The sequence below is a fragment of the Balearica regulorum genome, chromosome 1 (assembly GCF_011004875.1).
Source record: "Balearica regulorum gibbericeps isolate bBalReg1 chromosome 1, bBalReg1.pri, whole genome shotgun sequence".
In the NCBI taxonomy this organism is placed as follows: domain Eukaryota; kingdom Metazoa; phylum Chordata; class Aves; order Gruiformes; family Gruidae; genus Balearica; species Balearica regulorum.
The window spans coordinates 172,324,610-172,350,222 of NC_046184.1; the positions used below are offsets into that span (position 1 = coordinate 172,324,610).

Sequence of the window (25,613 nt, forward strand, 5' to 3'; positions counted from 1 at the left end):
CATTGAAATATCATTAAGATTTCACCATTTCTGTAAAATACTACATATGCAATAATTCAAACAGTATGATGTTGTAAACCTAGATTAACCAGTTTCTGTTATACTATTGGCAGTAGTTCAGTTATTATAAAATCTCATTTTTGTATATTATTGATGTCCAAAATTAAGTCACTAAGCTCGAGTCGCAGCTGCGTTTTGTAGACATTTATTTTTGATGTCAGCATGAGAATGTTGTGTGCCTTCTTTCGGTCAATGGAAATAGAGAAGTCAACAGAGTGTGGAGAGGTATTTGACTAACCACCCACTACTTATCTACTTTAGGTATACTCGGTAGCTCTGTAAACTTTATGGGCTTGGTATCCATTGACTACAGTGAGAGCATAGGTAATTAAATATAGATGCCTTCAATGTGAAGCTCAATCTCATCCTTAGTATCTTATATAGTCACTAAAGTGAAAAAAAAAAAAAAAAAAAACAGTGTCCTGCCATAAAAGGAAATGTAATAATATTGTTCTTTGGGCACGTACATATACCATATAACACATAAGACGTGATTTTTGAGTAGTAGGGATCATTGAAGCTTTATATATGTCCAGTAATGCCCAGTATCCTTATGTAAAAGTCATACAGAGTGGAGCATCCATGACCTGTCTTCAGTTCTGTCATTTCTCTTATAGCAGTGAGATGAAAATTACTGAACATCTATCCTCCTAATCTCTTTGGAGACTTCCAAATAATTTCTTTTCTTTTGTCAAGTTTCTGAAGAAATCTTCATCATCTTAAAACTTTCATTGCATTCACTAAATAAAAGGGGGAGAGGGAAGGAAGGAAGAAAGTTTACTGGAAGTGTTACTTTGTATTGACTGCTGTACCTAATGGTAGTCTCTAAACTGTTACCCCTATTCAGTTTGCGTTGGACTAGTGAATGCAGTCTGTGTTTCTGCTGATGGTAGAGCCGTATCACAGATAAGTACTCTGTTTTTCATTCCTGGAAATTCCTGGATACTTGTTCCAAGCTACAATTGCTTTAGCTGGCAATTCAAGTCACTACTAGAATAAGGCCAGTTTCTGTCTTAAAGACTGAAGACGTACAAACAGCAGTGGTATTTGTACTGATAACTTACCATCTCCTATTTCCAACTTTGATGAAATCATTTGGCTTTTCTGAAGGCATCGGAGCTATTTGCTGTATCTGTCAGAATTTCAGGCAGTAAACCACACATCTGTTGCTTATTTAGACAGCAACTGGATGGAGACTAAGTGTGGTTCCAAGTGAGATCCTAGAAGACAACATGAAACATCTTGTGCCAAAGGATAGTGCTTGACCAGGCCTAGAAGCTGAGGAGATACAAGTGACTTGGCACCGACCTTTGTATCATTCTATAACAGACCCTAGACAGTGTCTGAAAAAAGTCTGGAAGAAATTTGGAGTATGTCCTGTGCATGAGAACTGGCTGTAGTACTATATTGCTGTTTAGCACCATCATTCAAATGATGATTTCCTCATTGATGTACTTCTTTTTCCAGCTTTAAGTAGAGATCTCTCCTCTGTCCTCACAGTAAGGGATTCAGAGAAGGAAACAGGGAATCCTTATGCAGAGTTCCACCTCAGTTGGGACGCAGTGGTGCTCAGATGGCCAGCTCCAGCCAGGTCAGTGGTATGTCAGTCATGCAGTGTGTCACATTGCCTGTATTGACCTCAGGAAGACCATCATCTTCTGAATCCAGGAACTGATCCTCTACTATGTTTCCAGGAGAGAGAGAGAGAGGAGGGAGAGAAAAAAAAAAACCAAACCTGAAGTAATACTTGGGCAGCCTAGCTAGTATATCTAAATATGGGAGCGCCTGAAAACAAGAACTGTCAGGGAAAATGCAGGAACTCTCATTTTCATCTGAGGGAGCCATCTGCATTGCCAGATGAAGCAATGATGGAAGTTCTTAGGCAGCAATTGATGATTTAGCCTTTCCTGTATTTCAAAAAGTCTTGAAAATGCTTAACTACTTGGAATTCTGTTCACCTGTCCAGACATATCTTTCCCCTTAATTAAGGGGGTTCTGGACTCCTCTATTAGAGTATGGTAAACACCACAAATTCCTCCTGCTCCTTCAGTAGGAACAAGGCATATTACATGCCCTAGAAGGACTTCAGACTATTTTTTATGCGCACAGGCACACAAAAGAGCAGATGAACAGGATGATGTGATTCTCAATAAACCATTGATAGAACTGAAATGGTGTGGAGGACCAAGCAAACATGCACGTGGTGGTGGTGATGTTTTTTTCTCCAGCAAAGACTTCAGCCATTCACAGGTGGACCACTTAAAAATGCAAGTGACCTAGATTTTTTCCATATGACTATGCCAGAGCCATTGAGCTAGTCTGCATAGGATTTCTGTTGTAAAATCCACAGTGACAAATGTTGATGAGCTATTCACTACATGAAGGATTTGTCAGTCTGTGCTTATATTCTCCTCAAATTAGATGCTCGTGAATAGAAACTCAGTGGAAGCAAGAAATGCTTTGCAGTATATTGTCTTGGTGAAAAGTAACATGTCTTGTATTCAGGTAAGCAAAGGCCTGTTTGTTGCTGAAGCTTCTCTCAAGAAGCTGGGACTTAAAACTCCAGGATCTTTCTGTTATTGTTCAAAATTTGCCTGCATTTCTTGTACAAACTGTTGACTTGAACAAGCACATGATCTGGCAGTCAAGCTCTGGAAATGGAATAACTGAAGTAAGCCAATCGTGATGTTGAACCTTTGGAAGAAAAATCACAATAACATGGAAGAAAACTGAGCAGACCTTCTGTGGACAGTCAGCTATGTTCTATTTGAAGACACAGTGTAGAGACTATATCCTATCAATATCTCTAGGAAAAAAATGTGTTCTATCACCTTTGATAGGACCATGTTTCTAGGTGCATTATCTGATTATTTTTGCGGTGTAGTGCAAGTCTTATTTACAGCTTTTCACCAAACTTCCAGTTACCTCTAAAAATCTAAAAATGCTCCATTTTCTTTTTACCTCCATACTGTGCAACTCTGCCTGCAATTGGCGGAAGTTACTACTGGTTTCCTTTTACACACTACACCATAGTGGCCCGTGGTGAACCTGAATTTGCAGCACCACGGTCAGCTGCCCCACATGACATCTTGCTGGTCGTGGTTGGCTGGATAAGTACCATGGACAGCGATTGTTTGAACAGTTAATGCGGGACGAGTTGTCTGCTGCCAGAAATGCTTCCCTTTCAGGATGGAAGAGGGTTTTGGTGTGGACAGTCAAAATGCATTTGGACCTTCTGCAGGATCCTGAGTTAGCTGATGCATGTACATCTGCTGCTTTTCATTCAGCAATATTGTATTTTCACAAGGGATCTGTGGTTACTTTCCATATAGTTGAGGTTGGTCTTTTGTGATTGACCTGTGTCATATCCAGAAGCCAAAGAATCTGTGACACCAGTGTCTCCTTCAACTCCATCCCAGAAGAATACTTCTTGCTTTCTCCCATTCAAATGGAGAAACCCTGGTTGCCAAAACTTTGTCCAAAGGGTGTCTCAGACTTAAGTGTCTATGCTGAGATTTTCAGTGTTGACTTTGAGGGATAGGGAAATACTCAATAGTATCACAGGTTTTCAATTCCATACACATCAGTCAAACTGGCTTATTTTTCCAAATCCTTCCTCCTTTTATGAAGTGAAAGCTATTTTTCTGTAACTTTTTTTTTGGTGTAGTTAAATGTCTTAAGTTTTTTCCTGTTCGTTTCTTTAGTTGATACACTGTAGTTGGCCATTCCAAAAGCTGGGTGATCTTAAGAAAAGAGCTATTTAAGAGGATAACTTTTACATCTCTCTACATTAATTGCTTGTCCGGTTTTGCTCTGCTGCTCCCAAGGGAGTATCATACACAGCATTCAGATAACATTGCTGATAGATTCAGTTGGCGAAACAGCAAGATAAGTAATTTTGGTGATAATAGCTTAACTTTTATGTCTGAGAGATTAAATGTTCACTTTTTTTTAAAAGCATAGGATTGATAATTCTGTGCCTGCAGCCATCATAATTTTGAGGGAGAGAAAAAAAACTTGAATAAATATTTCCCTTTAACAGGAATGCTTTTGGATTAGTTCTTAATTATATTTTGTTTCTGCTTCAGTTAGGGTTTTTTTTTTTTTTTTAGCTTCCTTAAAATTAATAGGAGGCCAATGTAATATTTCTTCTGTTATTTTAAAATATTTCATCATTGGTGCCACTAAACTTTGCTCCGTATGTCTGTGTATAATCCTACTGATGTCCAAACTCATGTGCCTATAGACCAATAAAGGCTTCTAAATTTATGAATGTCATGTTGTGCATCCTCTACAAGACTTTGTCCTTCAGTCTCTCCATCTCTACTACAGTCACCCACTGGAAACTTCATTCACCACGAAGGAATAATTTCTTTCTGTAGACATGTGTTCCCCCTCCTTCAGATCATCAACCTGTATTCATGCTGTGTTCCTCTGTTCCACGTTCCCCAATGGTCACATATTCCCATCTCCCCTTTCCCTACTGAACACACGATGCCTCTCCTTCCTTCTACTTTCTTGACTTCTGTTTGACCTGCAATTCAGGCAAAACCAGAACATGCAAGTAATCCATCTTTTTGCGCATCAGCTGCTAAACAATCACTAGGTAACTGTGGGCTGACACTTTTGTTATTCCAGCACAGGACAACCTGTTCTTATTTTAGATTACTTTTGAAAGTGCATGTTTAAAAGTAAGTTTAAATAGCGCTGCTGTTCTCCGAGGTCAGGTTCCCAAACACAGAGTTATTTGGGAATAACTTGTTCTTCAAATACACAGTCTTTCTAAGTCCACAATAAATTTGAAGTCTAGGTAGACATTCATTATGGAATTCAAAGTCTAGTACAGTTCTTGTAGGCTCCTGTTCACTTTGGGGTTGAGACAAAAATTTTAGTTTTAGTATCTCATACTTCTTTTTTTATCTTTTCTGCTGTTTCTATTATAAGTCGTCACTTCACATTTTCTTTCTTTGCTTCTTGATTATACTATTGGGGTATTTTTTTTTCCTTCATTTTTACTGGAATGCGAAATATTTTTTTTCTTACACCTGTCCATATTTGGGAGTCACATGGATTAGACTTTTTCAGATCTTTCTGGAAAATAGTTTGGAGAGGTTTGTTCTTTCTTGACTCTGAGTTTGATGGAAAGCAGTTTTTTAATGCCTTACTCTCCTTTAGAAAGCTGATGGAGATGGGTAGACCTTCTCTTTCTTGTATAATTCCCTGGACAGTGATCTCAGGAGGGATATATCAATATTGCTTCTAGTAATCGTACTAGGGTACCAACCACATTAAGGCTTTGATTACTTCATAATGCAAACAATTTTGTTAAGTGCTTAACCAGCATCCTCACTACAGAGTTTTTTTTTACTTCTACAGTTCAGTGCAATATATTTTATATACATATAAGTGTAGCTACAGTAACATTAATGTAATCCTACAGTTTTATATTCAATTAACCATTTTTATTCTGTGCTAATTTCTGAGTTTAACTGAAGAGAGAGGGTAATTGATCTGGTTACCTGTAACAAGAGAGCATAAACTTAAATATCCGGTACAGTCTTTCAAAGATCTGTTCATTTAATATGTAAGATGTTGCTTAACTCTGGTGCCATATGGTATGTGAACATAGTGAATATATTTCACAGTGATTGAAATCCTTATAATACAAATGCATGTGTTAAATGTTGCATAAGCATGTATTGATATAAAATTAATTTATTTTGATATAGGGGATGTCCCACTTTGGTGCAAGCATTACCAGGTCCTAGTACACAAGTTACTGCTGGGAGCAACCATACAGCTATTCTTTTAATGGATGGCCAGGTTTTCACATTTGGAAGTTTCTCAGTAAGAAAATAATAATATTTATATATGGGAATAAGCTAGTAGTTAATGTATCATTCAAAGATTTTTCAAAACTGTTTGCTTGTGCTTGCTTTTATAGAACTACTCATGACTTCTACATGTCTTTTGTGTCTGTTATGTTTAAAAATGTGGCCTTTAATATTGTTGTGGTTAGAAAAGCATGATGCCACAAATTCTTGGTGGTTTTTATATTTTAATGAAGATGGTGATTTAGAACTGGGTTATTTTATAAGGTGCACCAGTTTTCTTTAACTCTTATTGTTGCAAGCTCAGTTGCTAATAAGTAACTATTGCATATTCTGTTACCTGTCTGTCTGCATTCATCAGAAAAAAGAAGTGTCCTGTTTTCTTTCATAGAAACGGCAATGAGTTGCAGAAGTTACGCTTACACTTCAGGGGAGATTATTGCTCAGTAGACACAGCATAGCTCTGGTATTCTTCTCTCATATCCACATGGTGTATATTCTCCTATGTCCATGTGGAATCCGTTCTTGTGTTCACTGAATAAGCACTTCAATATCATTTAGTTCTCCTTCATCCTGAGTTTAGGCCTTTGTGCCTCCTTGTCTTTAAAAATATCCCCTCACTGCAATCTCTCCAGCATCATCTGTTTTTTGGGCTTTCCCACTGCTGTCCTTTTTTGCAAAATCTGGAATATAGGTATTGAGTTATTTTTATATACTTAAAAATACAACAGGAGACAAATTGCACCTTTTGAAATCAATCTTTTTACAAAAAAAAATTTTAAAAGGTGAAGACTGAAAATTGGAAAATCATATTTTGAATGGTGTGCCACAAGATGGCTCTTACATTAGGTAATATTTTGTTGTTTTTCAGACTTTAAGGAAGAGCTTTGGTGTCCATACTTTTGTCAAAAATGACTCAGACACATAAAAGTTTAAGTTTTGTTGACTTGCAGTGAAACTTGGCCCCTGAAAAAAAAAATTCACTCTCAGAAATAGGATTTAAAAACCTGTCTGTTGACTGAGGGTTTTTATTTTTCTAAAAGAAAAAATAAATTTAGATCATGTTTAGACCACCTGTTCTGTGCATCTGGTTTTAATATTGTAATGCTTGAAAGTTTGTTGAAAGCCTCATAAAGCCAAGACAAACTCAAAAGCAAGCAAATTTCTTGCAAATACCTTCACTAAGTTTGCTTTATATACAGTGTTATGTAGAAAGAGAGATGAGTAACATGCTGGATAGAGGCTGTTTGTTATACCTGCATGTTTCTTCTCCCTTACCTTGATTTTATTAGCCTGTGATGAATTTCCATTGCCTGAATGAGGTAGATGGAGTCTGAACAGGTTTATTGCAGCAGTTCTTACTATATACTTAGGTACAGCATAAGAACTGTTGGTCCATATCTCAGTAACTAGTTGTATATAGGAGATAAGGTCCTGGATCTCCAAGTCAGGAAGTTAATGAGCGTATGCAGGGGTGCTTACTTAGGCACTTTATGCTCTTTTTAGCTCAAGTTTGATGTACTAATCAATTTGTAGGTACTTTCAAGAGCTATTTGCACTGTAAAACTTACAGTCCGTGTAAATTCAGAATTGAGTGGAATTTAGACTATCTGGATCTGAATGTAGATTTTTTTTTTTTGTCATATTAATTCATTTCTTGTTAAGCACTGAAGTTATTTAGATAATGAGCATTGACGGAGAATAAATGCTTTTATATTTGATTCTGAAGGTGGAAAGGTGGGCTATCCATCATGGAGAGTTTGAGTTGTGTTAAAAAAAAAAGTTCATTCAAAAACCTAACTGAATAGGGAGGACAACATCTGTCAATAACTTGTCCCCTGTATTTAAGTGTGTAATGCTTCACTTAGCTTGTAAAAGCAACAGTTACTCTAATTTTGTGGGAAGCTCTCTCTTCCAGTTTGCTAATTTTGTATGTTGAAACTATCAAAGTAACTTATTCATCTTTGAGACATATAGTTACTGTTACTTACTAATTCTTGCATTCTTTCTGTAGAAAGGTCAACTTGGTAGACCAATTCTGGATATGCCCTACTGGAATGCAAAACCAGCACCTATGCCTAATATAGGCTCAAAATATGGACGCAAAGCAACGTGGATTGGAGCGAGTGGAGACCAGACTTTTCTCCGGATTGATGAAGCTCTCATTAATTCTCATGTGCTTGCTACATCAGAGATATTTGCAAGCAGGCATATAATAGGCAAGAACTTTTCTAGAATATTTTAAATGCTTATAGAAGTATGGAGAAAAAAGTAGTGTCGGTCATGCGAACAATAGAGGAGCAGCTAGTCAAAAATGTGAATGGAGGGAATGAAAATATTTTTTCTTTTTAGTTACACTGCACATGGTGATCTTAGCTCATTTAGAAATGTAATTTTATTAAATCAAATGTAATTTTTATTAAAATAGGAATGTAAGAGAAGTCTAAATTTCTCTTGTACTTAAATCTTACTACGGTTTACTTTTTGCTGTAGCAGTATTATTCCCTACTGCATAGAAAGCTGTAGCATAAATTGCTGTAGCATATTATTCCCTAACCATGCATAGAAAATGCCACGTAATGAGTGGAGTCTTCATATTTTTCTGCTCTTTTTGCTCCCTGATCTAGGCCTGGTACCAGCTTCAATATCAGAACCTCCTCCTTTTAAATGTCTTCTGATAAACAAAGTAGATGGCAGTTGCAAAACATTCAATGATTCTGAGCAGGAAGACCTTCAAGGTTCTGGTGTGTGTCTGGATCCTGTCTATGATGTTATTTGGAGGCAAGTGTGGATTATAGCTATTAAAGTCATAGTATAGAAATCCTTTTAAAAATATTTGGGGAGGCTGGAGATTTGATTATGCTCATTTCCCCAGTAAATGATAAACAGTTTCTAGTCTTCCATGTATCTTTTTTCACATTTTTTGGATGATTTGTTCAAATAAGCCCAAAATAAATATCTTCTCTTGTCAGATTTTTTTTAATTTCTTTTTTGCATCATTCTCATTCCAGTCTCACAATGTGTAGGGGACCCCAATCTTTCCTGCTTATTTACTCTTTTTATTTTTTCCCTTACTTTCCTCTACTTAAGTTTACTGCATATTTTAATTTTCTTGCCATACCCAGCTTCTACAACCTTGTGTCTTAAATCTTCATCCTTCTCTCAGGCATTAATGATTCAGACTTGAATAGGAGAAGAGATGGAGTAATGATACTCTTCAATTCTGACATTTTGAGAGGTGAAAATAAAGATACTTATTTAAATGGCATAGACATTCAAATTACAGTTGTATGTATTTCACAGTCTTTGGGAATGGTTGTTTTCAGTGCAGTCTTTGAGCAGGCGTAGATCATAAGCTGTTGTACCAAAAGAGAATCATAACACCCAGTTCTTCTGTAATGAATTAAAAGCTATGTTAGCCAAGATTTGGAAGAGAAATTTGACCTATCATCTGAGTGCAAGTGATGGATAATGTTTAAACTGTTTAAAGATTTAGGCAAAACAAGAATAATCACTTAGAGTTAGAATAAAGCAAGGAACCAGCTAGTCTGCATTCATCTGGAAGAGATAGTATCATGTAGGATTATATGTTTAGAAGATCATTGTGTCCATAGGCTGCTTGCATTCTACTTTGGATGTCTTCATCTACAATTGAGATTCAAGAACTTGCTAGCCACTTAACATTGAAGCATGCATATTTGTTAGGCATGTTCCTTTATGACCTCTGAAGTTCCTTGTATGGCAGTAGTCCTGCATTATGCACATTCCCTGGATTGTTTGAATCTCATTAGCTGGGTACCAGTTCTTACTTAAATTATGAGATTTGAAATCAGGAAGAGTATTACTCACATCCCTAAAAGCTCTCAATTGTGGTATTATCAGCATGATTAAAACACACTGAAAGACTCAGTTTACAAAAAATGCAGTTATTGATGGCTGTGAGAAAGCAGCAAGTTTCGGGGGAGAAAAGGTGATGACACTCAGATTAATATAACGTACTAAAGTGGTTATTATTCAGCTTGAGGAAGTTCAAAGTCACCTCTTAAAAGATATTATAGGAAAACATGGGTTGAGGTGTTTTATTATCTTGCAGAATTTTGGGGACTGTAGAACTAAATCTAGAGCTTAAATACTTAACTGAAGAATGGATTCTTGGAATCTGCAGATTTATTTCTGTGTTATATCCCATTCTTGTTCAACAGAAAACACTAAAAGAGTCTAAAGAAGAGATATGTTCATGACTATGCCCATTAGCAGTGAAATATTTGGTATATTAATTATTATTCCTGGGCATTTTTTTTCATGCCTGTTTAAATGAAGGGTACAGTTTCTCTCTACAGAGAGACAGCATTCTTAATTACATGGATTTTAAAGATTTTCTTCACATTTTTGTGACTTTGTCAGTGAAATTCAAGTGGTTAAATAATGTCGTATGTATATTTGTGTGTGTGTGTGTGTATAAGCTTGCACATTGCTAACTCATTGAAATCCTGAATACATATGGTGTCTTACAATATTTGTAGTTAAAACTATTTCTTTCTCCATTAGTTAGACCATCTGAGTCCCATTTGGATTTTTAGAACAGTGTGCCAAGTGAAAATTCCTTTTGTACTTAGAACACTTCCATAGGCCTATGTCTTCTAACTGTTTCTTCCTTTTACATAGTGATATTAAAGACTTTATTTTTTTTTTCCATTTTCTTTTTCTCCATGTTAATCTATGGTATAAAAAGTCTTTGTATTCCCTTGTTTATGCTGCCCTTTTCTATAATCCCTTAAATACTCATAAGGTGATTTTACCCATTTAAAAAAGCCCCAACAAAATATGTTGGATTTCTCAAGATCTTTTTACTCTTATTTGAAGGTGAGTAACCCTTTTACTTGCACTTGGCATCTTTATAATTTTTGAGCATATTTGCCATTATATCTAGTATTTTGCTAGTTACTTCATGTTTCGTAATAGATTATGCGGGTTTAGTATTTATTAGCTGTGAAAAGTATCTAATATTTTCTGAAATTTGTAAACCTGTAATATGACTGTTTGACTTGAACTACAATAAGAATGTTTTTGTGTCTTTCCATTTGCTAGTGTGTTAAGCTAGTAAAGTTTATATGTATTTGGTGTAATGATGTTCAATTTGAACAGTTTGTACTAACAGATCTACATTTACATTTTATCAGTTAGATTTTTTTGGTATTTTTTAGTAGGTGAAAGGTTGGCTTTTTTTTACTCTGTTTTGTCTTGCTCTAGGTTTCGACCAAATGCTAGGGAACTGTGGAGTTACAATGCAGTAGTTGCCGATTCCAGACTTCCCTCAGCTCCAGACATGCAATCCCGGTGTAGTATTTTGAGTCCAGAACTTGCTCTGCCAACAGGTTCCAAAGCTCTAACCACCCGATCTCACGCAGCCTTGCACATTCTAGGTACACATTTATAGTTGATGAATCAGAAGCTTAGATGGCATAAAGAATCATTACCTAATGTATAAATGAATTGTAATCTAACAGCTTTCTGACTTTTTTTGAGTTACTTTGTAATCTTTCACCATTGCTCTTAACACTTATAATCTGGCCGAGATCCATTAATTTTAGTCAAAATAATGATCTTCTGCCATCTTAACAATGCTAGATGATTTTTAGAGTTCTGATGGAACCTGCTACTGGAGGTCAGCAGAATAAAGTAAGAGAACTTCATAGATGATCTTTTTGGACAGTCTGCAGAATAAAGTCTGTACTATTAAGTTAACCTGGAGTCTCCAAAAGACAGGAAAAAAATGCTCTTAAATAAGCTATTTTTATTTTAAAGTAAACGCAGTATGTAAAATTAGAATTTACTCTTGGCAGTTTTGTATAATGGGGTGCTAAGAGTAATATTATTTCCTTGTATATTATACAAAGCCTACCTAAACAAAAAATAATCCCACTGTGTTAATGTATAAACTGGCCATATGCAACATATTCAATGCTTCAAAGCACAGCTTTGGAAGTTATTTTAACTCACTTGCTCACTGATTGTGAAGAGTGATCAGTTCCTTGTCCTGCTCCCTTCGTTGTGTGTTAGAGATGTGGTAACTTTTAACTTGAACAGTACTTTTTTGTGTCTGAGTCAGAGTAAGGCACATTAGGTACCCATGTATATGAAACAAAATGTCTTTTACAAAGCCTCTGAAATCTGCTTATAATTCAGTTACTACTTTAACTCTTTTTTGGTAATAAGGGAAATGTAAAAAGGAAAAAAGAAATAATTAAGATGTTGCTGGTAATTTATTTACCACTGAAAAAGTTGCAAAGTAGATTTAATCACATTTCTTGGTTATTCTAGAAAATGAAAAACTTAAATGGAATCTATCTTCAATAGTGAACCTTGAGATTCTACAGCAATGATCCCTGACCTAATCAAAGCTATAATGATACTCGTTAGTATATGTGTGGTTTAGGGACAGAACAGTTATGTTGCTTTGATCTTTTAAACTAGTTTTCATTTCCATTTCACTGATTATAAACAACAGTTAGAAATTTTGAGTTGTTTTTGCTTTTGCTTTCTTTTAGGTTGTCTTGATACTTTGGCTGCTATGCAGGACTTAAAAATGGGTGTAGCAAATACAGAAGAGGAGACTCAAGCAGTAATGAAGGTTTATTCTAAAGAAGACTATAGTGTTGTTAACAGATTTGAAAGTATGTATACAGTAAAACTTTATAGCACGAGCTGATCAAACTTGTGGAATAAAAGACTAAGATTAACTCTATTTTTATTTTGTTTTCTGCAGGTCATGGAGGAGGCTGGGGTTATTCAGCCCACTCAGTAGAAGCTATCCGTTTCTGTGCTGATACTGATATTTTGTTAGGTGGTCTTGGTCTTTTTGGAGGTAGAGGTGAATACACTGCTAAAATAAAGGTAAGGTTTTTGGGTTTGTTTTAAACAAAACTATGTTTCAAAATAAGAACTTTAGAAATCATAGAAATGTCACCTAAAACCATGATTAGTTTTATTTCTTGATGAATGAGTACTTTATTATATCTTAAAAGCATTAGTAATAGAAGCAGAAGTGAGAAGTAAGTATGCAGGTTAGGTGGGTGAAGTAGAGATCTGAGAATTACTGTTCTTAATTGTCAAAAATAGGCCCATTCTTACCTTCACTAAATGCTATGCCATCTTACAGGTGTCAAGCAGATATGGGAGAGAGTAGAATGGTTCCATGACCTATTTATACAAAGCTCAGACATCCAGCTGCAGAAAACTGGTGGTGTGGGCTTCAAGTTAGAATCACATCCTGTGTCAGAATACATGAGGGACTGCTTCTCAAAAACAGAAAAAGAGCGCTTCTGAGTAGCTGGACTTCCTTTGGTCCAGCTGAGCCATCACTTCCCACTGTCCCTGCCACTTCTTTCTCTGCCTGCTCTCTGGGTAACTTCTCAGCTGGGATTCTTCAACTGAGAGTGAATTACATCAAACATGCTTAACTCTGCTGTGTGCCAAATGTGCGGATGATGAGGACTAGAGCATGTGCACTGATTTAAAATAAATAAACCTGTATGATGACAGAGCTCTGGTTTCTGATAAGTAGCTTCTGTTCATGCATTTAGTAAGGATTTCAGAAACTCCCTGAAAGACATTGTAAAGGAAGGATCTAATATCTGTCTGAGACTTATACTAGATGTGTTTATTCAGAATATGTTATTGTTGTTACTTGTCATTTAGTGGGTTATTGAGTTTTCTTTCTCTATTTGCAGCTGAATAGGTATTAAGGTTTGGTTTAGGGAAATGAGTGGCATATGCTTAGCAGTAACATTTGCATAAGACAACCGGAGATCCAAAATAAGCAGTTGTACTTTATTCTAGTTTAACGCTCTGAGAATTGCAAATGGTTAGGGAAAGCCAAGAAACTTGACAAACAAAACAAAAGCATGACTAATGTTTAAATACTAAAGGTAGTAACCCTATGAAAGCACTCGAGTGTTATTTTTTCAATTTGTGTCTGGTTGTCTAGGATTAGCTTATAGTCAAGGTAAGATTTGCCAGTCCTACCACAGATAAACTGTGTATTACATAGGCATTTCCAAGAGAAGTCATAGACATGTATTGTGGTCCTTTTTCAAACTGATCAAACTGTGGAAGTGATTTTTGACTAAGAAACCCAAGTTCTTTTGAAAAAGGTATGATCTTTTGTCCAAGTGACCATTTATGACTCTATTTACTAGCTCTGCCAAACAGTCAAGCTGTCCCTTTCCAGAGAAGTTGCGTATATCTTCAGTGCATTTCAATTTATGATGAAAAACTTAGATGCTCTGTGTTTGACTTGCCTAGGAGATTTAGGGAGTTTCTCCACTTAAGAATGTATCTGGGCATAAGGCTGGGAGGTCAGTGTCAATTGCTATTAAACAGTTAATGACATTACAAAATCCTGACTTCCAGATCGGAATTTGCCTGTCAGTGATAGTAACTAGCCATTATTTTGGGGAATGGGAAAGAACAGTAGTAGATAGTTTCCAGAATGCTAGACAGGAAAAAGTGGTATTAAGAGGTTTCTAGCAGCTAAGATGTATTTTATTTTTTTCTTACTCCACCAGTTGTTTGAATTGGGTCCAGATGGGGGAGACCATGAGACTGATGGAGACCTTCTTGCTGAAACAGATGTCTTAGCGTATGATTGTGCTGCTAGGTAAGATGTTTTCCTGACCTACTTCTTGATCTTTATTTTTACTTTTTCATATGCATTTTAAAATCATTTTAAATATCAACAGAGATTATCTGCATTGTTACAAGTTTGTAGCAAGTGATGTAAAACTTAAATAAAATGTGTTAGGTAAAGTAGTAAAACACCAGATACCTCGCCAAGCCATTAAGGTACTAAATTAAAAGAAGGAAAAATATTCTCGCAGTTGCTCTTGTATAAATCAAAGTCAAATCCCATATTCCAGTGATGACAAGACAAGACAGGCAAAATGTTGCAGCAGCTATTTTGAGTATTTCTATCAAAAAGGTGCTTTCAAGCACAAATGGGTATTTGCATTAAACAGCTCATCATTAAATTTATTGCAATATGAAATTATCATAACCAAAAGAAGAGTTATTGTGCTTCAGCTAATTAGGATACAAGCAGTTATTGTGTGCAAGATTTTGTGCGTATGGATGGGGTTAGCCATGTTTTAGCTACTTTTTCATTCCCTGTTATGAAATAATTTAACATATCATCTATGACCAATTCTTTTAGGTTTAATTCTTATGTATCAATACCCCTAAGCATATATTCTATTACTTTCTTTATTATTCATGTGTAATTCCTAAGAATTTCTGTATAAGCTCTTGTAATTTACCCAGCATTTTCTGAAATTAAATTAGAAGAATATAATTGATACTTTACTTGCAGTATTATGTATTACATGTAATTGGGTTTGAGTGTGTTAATTTAACTTAATCTCTCCTTATTGTATTTGGCATTTGTCATCTGATTGTTTCAAAAGGCCAGATCAAGCTAGACTTAGGCATTTGTAGGTCCTTCTGAATTACTATTTTTTTAATTACTGGAATATTTTTCAACAAAATATTTTTAGATATTGAATATAAACAGATATTTGAGATTAGTAACTTAATGCCATTGATTTTTTAATTTTATTTTATAAGCAGGGTGTAATTCATTGAAGATGAACCTAAAAACTAATTCATATGTATCTTTTTCAAAATTTACTTCTCCCAGAGAGAAGTATGCAATGATGTTTGATGAACCAGTACTCCTACAAGCTGGCTGGTGGTATGTAGCCTGGGCAAGAGTGTCAGGACCTAGTAGTGATTGTGGATCTCATGGACAGGCCTCTATTACTACAGATGATGGGTATAGTTTTTTCTTTCTTTTTTTTTTTTTTAATGCAAAAGAAGCGATCAAATATTGCTTGAATAATAATTAAATTATTTTTCTTTCAGTGTTGTATTTCAGTTCAAAAGTTCCAAGAAATCAAATAATGGTACAGATGTTAATGCAGGGCAGATCCCACAGTTACTATACAGGTAATATTTTGACCTCTATGTAGAACAATTTATTGACATGTGTTTTTAAACAGAGGCCCTGTTAAAGTAAGCATATTTTTCATGAAATTATTATTAAGCTAAGGAAATCCATATCTGAAAAATTTAGGGAAAACTTCGTGTCTTTGAGAAAAGTAATAAATCCATTATACCAACATTTATTTCTTTGCAGTTTTTCTTTAAGAGTTCATTCTTTGTATATTATGTTCTGAGCCTTCAATTTAGTTCTGTAGAGCCTCATGATTTCATCTAACATGCTTCGTTTTTTTGCCAGTTGGGAAGTATTCTATTTGGTAGGCCTCAGTTTAGAAGCAGTATACTATCAAACAGATGATTTTAATGAAGGGGGAAAGAAAAAAAAACAAAACGAATTGTGCTTTACAATAAGTTACCATAAATTTATTATTCCCATGATAAATGTTATGTTTTAAACATAACCTTTTAAAAATGTTTTAAAAAGCAAGAACTCTTTCATTGTATTGCTAATATATTTTTCAGATTTCCTCAGATATATACAATACCCAATGTTTATATTTTGTGTGTGTGTGTGTATATTCCTCCCTTCCTGCTCCCATGTTAATTTTGAAACTTGGAATTTCTTTATACCAGTTCTATTGCTATGTCCTTTCTAAGCATGGCCTTTTTAGGGTCCCTTATCAGAACAGCTCACTTGTGCAGGTAAGCTTTATTATCCATAGACCCCTGTCTCTCTAGACGAAGGTTTCATTTTGACTGATGCGCATAAAGTCCTGGCATAACCTCTTGATCATTTGAGTAATTTCTATGGAGAGATGGCTGTTGCCAAAGACAAACAAGCCTTGAGGTCTCTGAAGGAAGGATATGGCTGAAGAGCCATGAGTGGCACAAAAAGAAAGGTGCTGCAATAAACAGGTATTAGTATTAGTTTTGCTTTCATAGTGAGGGACTTTGGAATCCACCTTTGGATTTTTTTGATTCCAAACAACATCCCATACACTTCAGAGTTACAAATAGACTCACGGACCCAGGAAGCAAAAGAAAGAAAAATACTTCTTTACTAGGAACCAGAGTTCTTCAAAATGTTACTTTACCTTTGTTACCCTCTGTCTTCTTTCTCTTTCCTATTGTCCATAAAATTTTGTCTTTTTGGATTGCAGTTTGAGTGTAATTGAAGAGATAAAGATATGCTCAAACTTGCATCTGCCTACAAGAGGTGTAGATTGAGTTTATTTCTGCAAATACTAATAGACAAAAAAATAGTGTTAGTTCTGGATGCTTGTTATGCCTTGATATCTCAAAGTAAAAATGAGCACCTGCCCTAGACATACCAATAAAATGGTGTTCTTTGAGGAATAACATTTCTAGTCTTGAAAATGTCATCCGAAGAAATACAGTAAATATTTGTAATAATTTCATCTGTAACTAGATCTCAACTTTATTATCAGTTGTCATGATTCTACCGGTTGAATGGATTTAAAGATATTTGCTTGTCTAGAGGGATTAGGAATTGGAGGAAACTATGCTGAAATTGAACATTGGATAATTACCTTAAACTTTTTCTTCCATTTTTGTTCCATGTGAACAATACAAACAGCAAAATCGTGGTGCAGATTTCAAGTCAGTTCTTAAATTGTTCTTCCAGGCTGCCAACGAGTGATGGCAGTGCATCCAAAGGAAAACAGCAAACCAGTGAACCTGTGCACATTTTAAAGAGATCTTTTGCCAGAACTGTCTCAGTGGTGAGTATTGTCAAGAAACTTCTGTGTTTCCTGCAAGTTCATTCATACTTAGAAAATTGGAAGATGTACATGTGGAAATAACTAATGATTTTTTCTGTCTGCTTTATCAAGCAGAAGTTATGTACACTGATATATAGAACATTGTATTTTTTGTCTTTTTCTGACGATTTCAGATGTAAACTTAAATCTAAGCTAAGCTTGTTATTGAACTGAGAATGAGAGCCTAGTTAATGTATTGACTTACAAGGTTTAGTTTACTTTTCATGTGTGAACTACTTAGTTTTGGGGGATTTTTTGAGGGTGTGGGGCTGAGTTCATACTTACCAGTTGTATTCAATGTACAAGACCTACTCTCTGCCAAGAAATTAATGCTAGCAGGCTTTTTTAGAGTTTTGAGGGAGCTTTACTATGTGCTCTCTTCCAAGGCTTTTAAATTACTGTCATTAATTAGTCATTGGTGACATTCATCATCTTCTTGGATGCATTCCAGTATACATTGAGGATCAGATAGCATTTAATTAAACTTTGATAAGCTGAAGTAAGGAGTATTAATAGGCACAGTGAACTGCAACTATTAATAGAAGATAGTCTGCTGTTCTTCACATACAAGGAGGTTAGTCAAATGCAGGATAATGCAGTCAAAAATGCAGGATAAGGCCAATTCCATCTTCGTGGTTTTGAAGTACAATCCCTTCCTTATCTGTTACAAGCAATGATTATTTTCAGTTCCGTCCTGGTTTATATTTTATGCTGCATTGCATGTACTGTCAATATTCTCAACTGATAGTTACATTGAAGGTACTTGCCTCCACTCGCAGTCCAATTTTCTTAACCAGCCTGCTTTCTCTCATTTAAGTATTTTCCGTTTCTTCAGTATTCTCTAATGACCAGGATGAGCTTCTCCTGTTCATGTTTCTTCTAGAAATGTCTTTTCTACACAATTTGCATTTTTAGTAATCATGTTATCGACATATTAGTAGCTACTCTTAATATATGTTTGCTTAAAAATGCTTGCATTAAACTATGAACTCCTGTGACTTTTAATACTTCACATTGTAACCTCCCTCTTTGTTATCTTGCTGATGTTATTCCTCACCATGGATCTGAATTGGGATAAAAGGAGGGGTTTGGCTTTCTGCTGCATTAGGCATTTTATAACAAACTTTGAACAATCATCTTGATTGTTGCAGCTTGAAGGTATACCTGCAGCTTGAAGATACTCAATACCAAATCCTTGTAGTTTGCCTTCTGAGGCACAGATTTATGAAACTACCAACCATGATTAATAATAGTAGAAAAATTTTTGTACAAAGAAAACCTTTTAAATCCTCAAATTTCTTGTGCACTATCATATGCTTCTGTTGAACTTCCCAGTACTGTAAATGTGATCTAGTTCCCATGATCCTGCAGATGGTAACTGTTTAAAACAAGGCAAAGATAGCCCTGAGAAGTCTTTACTGTTACGACAAGAATGTATTCTGTTAACAGCAGGTATTACACTACTCATAAGCAGACAAAGCAAGTAAAACTTACTGAAAAATCTGTATTACAGGCGAATACAAACACCTGTTAGTTCTTAAATAACTGAGAGACTTCCACACACGTAATATTATAACATGTTATAAATTGTTTTTCGTGTGGTATTACAGTGAGGTATTCCCTGCATTCTCAGCGCTCTTTTTTATTCTCAAGCAAATAGGATTTGTGTGTTGTATGGTAGATGCATATAGACATAAATATGTTTTCATAATAAACATGGATATAGATGCTATCTGCTTTTCATCTTATTCTGATGCTGAAAGTTCACTTTTTGTTTTTAACACAAACATTTGTCTTCTGTATCCTTCATATCCTGAAATAGGAATGCTTTGAATCTTTATTGAGCATTCTTCACTGGAGCTGGACAACACTGGTGCTAGGAGTTGAAGAACTGCGTGGACTTAAAGGATTCCAATACACTGCTACTCTTCTAGATTTAGAAAGGTTGCGCTTTGTGGGCACTTGCTGCCTGAGGTTGCTGAGAGTCTACACCTGTGAAATATATCCAATATCAGGTATTCCTCTTAATTCACTTGTTTCATATTGCTCTGGTTTCGGCTGGCGTTAAACCACGACACATCTTTATCAGCAAATAATAATCTACAGGAGATTCAAAATTTGATCTAAGTATTCATGTAGGGTGTGCCGTAAGATGAAATCGCTTATACAGATGGTTTTATTGGAGCAATTAAGAGGCTTGCTGTCAGAAATGGGATATTTGCAATTATCTGCATAACCAAGTGTCCAACACCACATGTTTAACATGAGTATAACATGAGTATTTTAATTTCTTGTTTAGCTTGCCACTTGAGTTCTTTTGGACTATTTGTATCTTCTTTTTTCCCATTTCAGTACATAGTAGCTGCTTTGGTGGTGAGCACAATTTAAATTTGAAAGAGAGTATGTGTTTTTCATGCCTGTAGTTTAACAACGCTCGTATTAAAATGCAGCATATATTATGAAAGACTGGAAAATTGGAAGGTTTTGATACTCAGGTTTCTTTGATTTAGTTTAACACCCTTCACTGTTTTCTTTTTGAAATTAACTGCTCTGAATGTGCATTCATCAGTGTCGCTAAATTTTAGTTGTTTTATTTGTATGTAAAATATGCATTTTAATATGAAAATGTTTGATTTCATGTACATTTAACACTCCTCTTTGTGTAACCTTCTAGCTACGGCTAAGGCGGTTGTAGAAGAAACCAGCAAACTAGCAGATTGCATTGGAAAAACTAGGACCTTGCTGAGAAAAATTTTGTCTGAGGGAGTTGATCATTGCATGGTGAAGTTGGACAACGATCCACAAGGATATCTCAGTCAGCCCCTCAGTCTTTTAGAAGCTGTTCTTCAGGAATGCCATAATACATTCACAGCTTGCTTTCATTCATTTTATCCAACACCAGCTCTCCAGTGGGCATGTCTTTGTGACTTGCTGAATTGTTTGGACCAGGTACGTTGAAATTGCATGGGTAAATATTACAACTTAGCTTGCCCTTTTGCTCAGAGAGAAACCAAGCAGTATTTAAAACTTCATTCCTTTTTTTGCATTTATAGAATCATAGAATGGTTAGGGTTGGAAGGGACCTCAAAGACCATCTAGTTCCAACCGCCCTGCCATGGGCCGGGACACCCTCCACTAGACCAGGTTGCTCAAAGCCCCATCCAACCTGGTCTTAAACACTTCCAGGGAGGGGGCATCCACAACCTCTCTGGGCAACCTGTTCTAGTACCTCACCACTGTAACAGCAAAGAATTTCTTTCTAACGTCTAATCTAAATTGACCCTCCAACAGCTTAAACCCATTACTCCTTGTCCTATGTGTACACTCCCTGATAAACAGGGTTTGCAACTTGAATTTGATGTGGTTTGGTTTTTTTAATAATTGGTTGGGCATTTTTATTTAAAAAAAAAAAAATTAAAAAATTGTCTAAGTGCAGCAAGAGCTAGGAACTTTGCTAGAGTGGTAAGTTTCTCTCTGGGACAGTGAAGAAAATTTTGGTGCTAGTAACTGTCAGCACCAGCTTTTTCAGTGTTGATGCCATGCCTATGTGATTACTCTTGTTGCATGTTCCTTAGGAACATATCCATGGCACTTTTTATACTCTTCACTAATACTTGAGTAATTTCTCAGTATTAAATGTTAAAAAAGTGCTGTGATCCAGCAAAGTACATGAGAAGCTGACTATTATTCTATAATCAACAACTTTCTTATAAGTATCTTGCTTATTATCAATGAGCATCCCACATCTAAACGGTGTTGTTGTGTTGTTGCTTGCTTGCATTGATTGCAGTGAGATGTAAGCAATTTGCTTCTTTGCATGAAATTCATTTAGTGTCTAAAAATCCAAGAAAGAATCAGTTCTTAATATATTATTCTAATTAAATTGTTTGTTTCATTAGAATAAGTGCTTTGTCTTCAAAGGGTGCCATAATTTCAGGAGTAATTTTAAATGGGTTTATTATTTTAAACCATGTCAACCAACAAATTCTGATTATTCCAATTTGAAAGCTCTAAATGGAAGCTCATGAGAGAAGATAATGTAAAATTCACAGGAAAGTTAAGACAATATGAAATTCTTTATCTACATTATTCTTATAATCACTATAAAACCGGAAAACCTTTCAAAAGTAGTTTCTCCCTCATCTACTTTGAATGCAACGGTGCCATTCTGTTCACTTCTTTTTATCTTTTTAGGACATCCAGGAAGCAAACTTCAAAACCTCCAGTAGCCGGCTTCTTGCTGCTGTTATGTCTGCTCTCTGCCATACTTCAGTAAAACTGACCTCTATCTTTCCAATCGCTTATGATGGAGAGGCGTTGCTGCGGTCAATGGTCAAACAAGTCAGCACTGAGAATGACTCTGCTCTGGCCCATCGTTTTCCTCTTTTGGTTGCACACATGGAAAAACTTAGTCAGGTTAGGATATATTCTAAAAATTTAACAACTTGTTTTACTTTGCAACAGAAAACAGTTACGCAAGTTGAAGCTTTAGCTTGATAAGGATGTAGCTGAATTTGCCTGAATGTTTTCTTGCTAGAAGGTTTGTTTCAGAAGGGTATTTCATCCAGTTTTCATGTTTTCACGGACTTAGAAAGCACCCGCACAAGTTGATGAATTAAAAAATGATGCAAAGCTATTAAATGCAAAGATAATATCTCTGTCCTGAATACAGCTGCCTCTTAACTGCTAAAGATAGAAAGAGTTCTGTGCAGATATCTCTACAGGTTTGCTTGACCTGATTCTCTTTGCTGTTCACTACTAGGATATTTTTGGGAGACAAAATGGTGAGAAAGACAAACATTTGATTTCTGTCAGTAGAGCTTATTTTATTTTTTCCCTCTTTGGAATGACAGATAACTGTTTTGAAAAAGAGTGTATGTCACTGCTAGGTAGAAGACACAGTAGGTGCCTAAGCTTGGTTTTATTTCACAGTTGTCTTTAGTAAAGAACAACTGTTTTTATGAGCATCCCACCACTGTTTTTATCTTACCTGTTTGCACAGAAGATTCTCTTTGCTAACATCCAAGCCAAAAAGCTTCTGTTTTTCTTTTTAGACAATGGTGAAGACAATGATATGAAGAGTTCCATAGGTAGCTATATATCTGTTGTATTCTAACATATGCTTATAAGTAATATGGCAAGGAGGGCTATAAGAAAAGCTCCCTCCTGAGAAGAACACCTATATATCTTTCCAATACAATAAGCAGAGTCAACACCGCCTCATTCTGTATATTAAGAATATTAATTAGTTTTTTGACAAGGAATTAATATTATGATAGCTTTGAAAATTTTTAATTTTTTTTTTTCATGCTCTAGACATTTCTTATTTTTAAGAAGCCACTGATTTTTCAATTACCTAGTGCTTATAATATGTGAAAAGCAGCCTGTTGTTTTGGATTTTTTAAGTAAACAATGTCATTTGTCATTTTTCTTTTCATAATGCAGAGTGAAGAAAATGTTTCAGGGATGACAAGCTTTCGGGAAGTGCTGGAAAAGATGTTGGTCATTGTTGTTTTACCAGTCCGGAACAGCCTTAGACGAGAAAATGAACTTTTCTCTTCACATCTGGTTTCTAATACCTGTGGGTTGCTTGCTAGTATTGTGAGTGAGCTTACAGCATCAGCATTAGGATCTGAGGTAAAGCTTCTATAAAATCATTCCTAGAAGTCTTTCAGGACAAGTATATATTATGAATCTGATACAGACTGTGACAGCAATTACATAGGTATGCAGATTTTTCATAGATGCTGAAATTCTCAGTAGTTTTCAGATGTTTAACATAGTTTTAAAAGCCTGTATACACAGTAGAAAGGAAATACTGTTGGTAATTAGCTATTTCATTATGACTGAAAAATACTGTGAATTGTTTAAAAAATGACAGTTTTGTTTGGAATACTTTTTGCACGCGTGTGTCTGCACGTGCACACTCAGAATGTATTTGTTCAGTGTTCAGTGGAGGCAGTGCCACATCCCTGAGCATCTCTGCCTCTGAGGGTATCATGCCTTGTGAGTTCTAATGCTATCTGCTTTTGATTATCTGTCAGAATTTGTAATGTGTTTATGCATTGTGTCTTCCTCCTTTATATGTATAAAGATATTCCTTATACATATCTTCCTTTATATACACAATGTTATATAAAAATGTTACACGTATATATTTTTACAAGGCTTCATTAGAGTTTTTTCCAGTTTATTTGCTTTGTATTCAAAAACTGAGAGTGGTACTGAGTTCAGCTTTTTAAAATCCTGAGATTCATAATCCCAGAAGTTCTGTTTTATGACAATAGAATGTTGTTAAATGATAGAAATTTATTTGATTTTATTAAAGGCATGTGTCATCATCTAACCTGTCAAGCAGCTAAAACAGCCACACAGCCATTCGTTCACTTCCCTCCCTTCCCCACAGTGGGATGGAGGAGAGAATCAGAAAGAAAGAAAGGAGAAAAAAAAAAAAAAAGAAAAAAAAAAGGTGAAACTCGTGAGTTGAGATAAAAACAGTTTAATGGGACAGAAAATTAAGAGAATAATAATGATAAAAGTATATACAAAACAGGTGATGCACAGCACAATTGCTCACCACCTAGAGCTGATGCTCAGCTAGTTCCTGAGCCATGCCACCTCCTGGCCAAACCTCAGTTATATATGGAGCATGATGTCATATGGTATGGACTATCCCTTTGGCCAGTTTGGGTCAGCTGTCCTGGCCATGTGCCCTCCCAACTTCTTGAGTGCCCCCCACCTTGTCCTTGGCAGGGCAGTATGAGAAGTTGAGAATTCCTTTCTGCTTGGCAACAACTAATCCATCAGTGTGTTACCAACATTATTCTCATCCTAAACCCACAATGCAGCACTATACCAGCTGCTAGGAAGAAAATTAACTCTATCACAGCCAAAACCAGGACTGTATGTCACAGTCTGCATATTATCAGAAGATTTTTTTTCACTGAAAGAACCCAACTTTTGATTACGCCTTGATGAAGGATGTTTTTACTGTTATGTAAGATCTGTATCTTTCTTCTGATCTTGACCTTACCGAAGGCAGAAATATGTAACTGTTCTTGAAGCACAGTTAAGCTTTTATGCTAAGTCGTCCTATGAAATACATATTTAAATACTTGAAAAAGTTAGGAATTGGGTTCCTAATTATTCCTGCTTAATTCCTAATTACCAGAAATTATGTTTCCTTTTTTCTTTTTAGCCAAGATTGAATAGAAGCCCCAGTAGTGACATCTTTTGTTTTATCAGTTGACTGTTAAAATTTACCCAGTTGAAATCGGGTAATTTAACTCACTTAATTTTGCTTTATTAAAGCAGTCTAGTATTTAGCCACTAACTTTTTCTGTTGCTTGTATTTAACTTTCTACAGGTTGATGGGCTGAACTCTCTCCATTCTGTCAAATCCACTCCAAACAGATTCACTAAAACAAGTCAGGGAAGAAGCTGGAATACTGGGAATGGATCCCCTGATGCAATATGTTTCTCTGTCGACAAACCTGGTGTAGTTGTAGTAGGATTTTCTGTTTACGGTGGAGGGGGAATTCATGAGTATGAGTTGGAAGTACTAGTTGATGATGTAAGTACTACATTTGAAAAAAAAAAAAAAAAAAGAACAAAAGTAATATCAGAGTTTTTCATAGTGTGTTTTACAAAGTAATATTGTAATACTCTTATACAGTCTAGGCTACCAGTAAAACAGTGCACTGGTAGTAGTCTTTTTTTTTTTTTGCTTGTGGTGGTGATTTTTGTGGTATTGCAAGCTCCATACCATATCCAGTAGTGTCCTTATCTTGGTTATCGTCTTAATCTTACTTTATTACAAGTAATATTTGAAGTATAGTGAGCTTTTTACTTCTCGGAGCTAAATGTAAATAAGTACCAGTTATCTATCTGCAAACTGCAAAGGAACGTAAGAAATAAAGGAAACCAAGTTAAAACATTTTAAACC

At 35.6% G+C, this 25,613-nt stretch overlaps 1 protein-coding gene across 21 annotated transcripts in view; it reads left to right on the plus strand.

The window, feature by feature from the left end:
- MYCBP2 (MYC binding protein 2) overlaps positions 1-25,613 on the plus strand; it is a 204,093-nt gene that overhangs the window by 78,912 nt on the left and 99,568 nt on the right. For 20 of the 21 annotated variants that reach the window (XM_075741636.1, XM_075741638.1, XM_075741639.1 and 17 more), the window contains 15 exons: positions 5,790-5,907; positions 7,906-8,110; positions 8,519-8,672; positions 11,142-11,314; positions 12,440-12,565; positions 12,658-12,785; positions 14,459-14,550; positions 15,586-15,720; positions 15,810-15,893; positions 17,533-17,629; positions 19,491-19,683; positions 20,343-20,617; positions 21,863-22,084; positions 23,114-23,305; positions 25,035-25,241. In XM_075741636.1, coding sequence (XP_075597751.1) covers positions 5,790-5,907; positions 7,906-8,110; positions 8,519-8,672; positions 11,142-11,314; positions 12,440-12,565; positions 12,658-12,785; positions 14,459-14,550; positions 15,586-15,720; positions 15,810-15,893; positions 17,533-17,629; positions 19,491-19,683; positions 20,343-20,617; positions 21,863-22,084; positions 23,114-23,305; positions 25,035-25,241 — 2,401 coding nt within the window. Of the gene's footprint in view, positions 1-1,527; positions 1,652-5,789; positions 5,908-7,905; positions 8,111-8,518; positions 8,673-11,141; positions 11,315-12,439; positions 12,566-12,657; positions 12,786-14,458; positions 14,551-15,585; positions 15,721-15,809; positions 15,894-17,532; positions 17,630-19,490; positions 19,684-20,342; positions 20,618-21,862; positions 22,085-23,113; positions 23,306-25,034; positions 25,242-25,613 lie in introns of all 21 variants that reach the window. The other variant, XM_075741656.1, reaches the window with a different exon arrangement.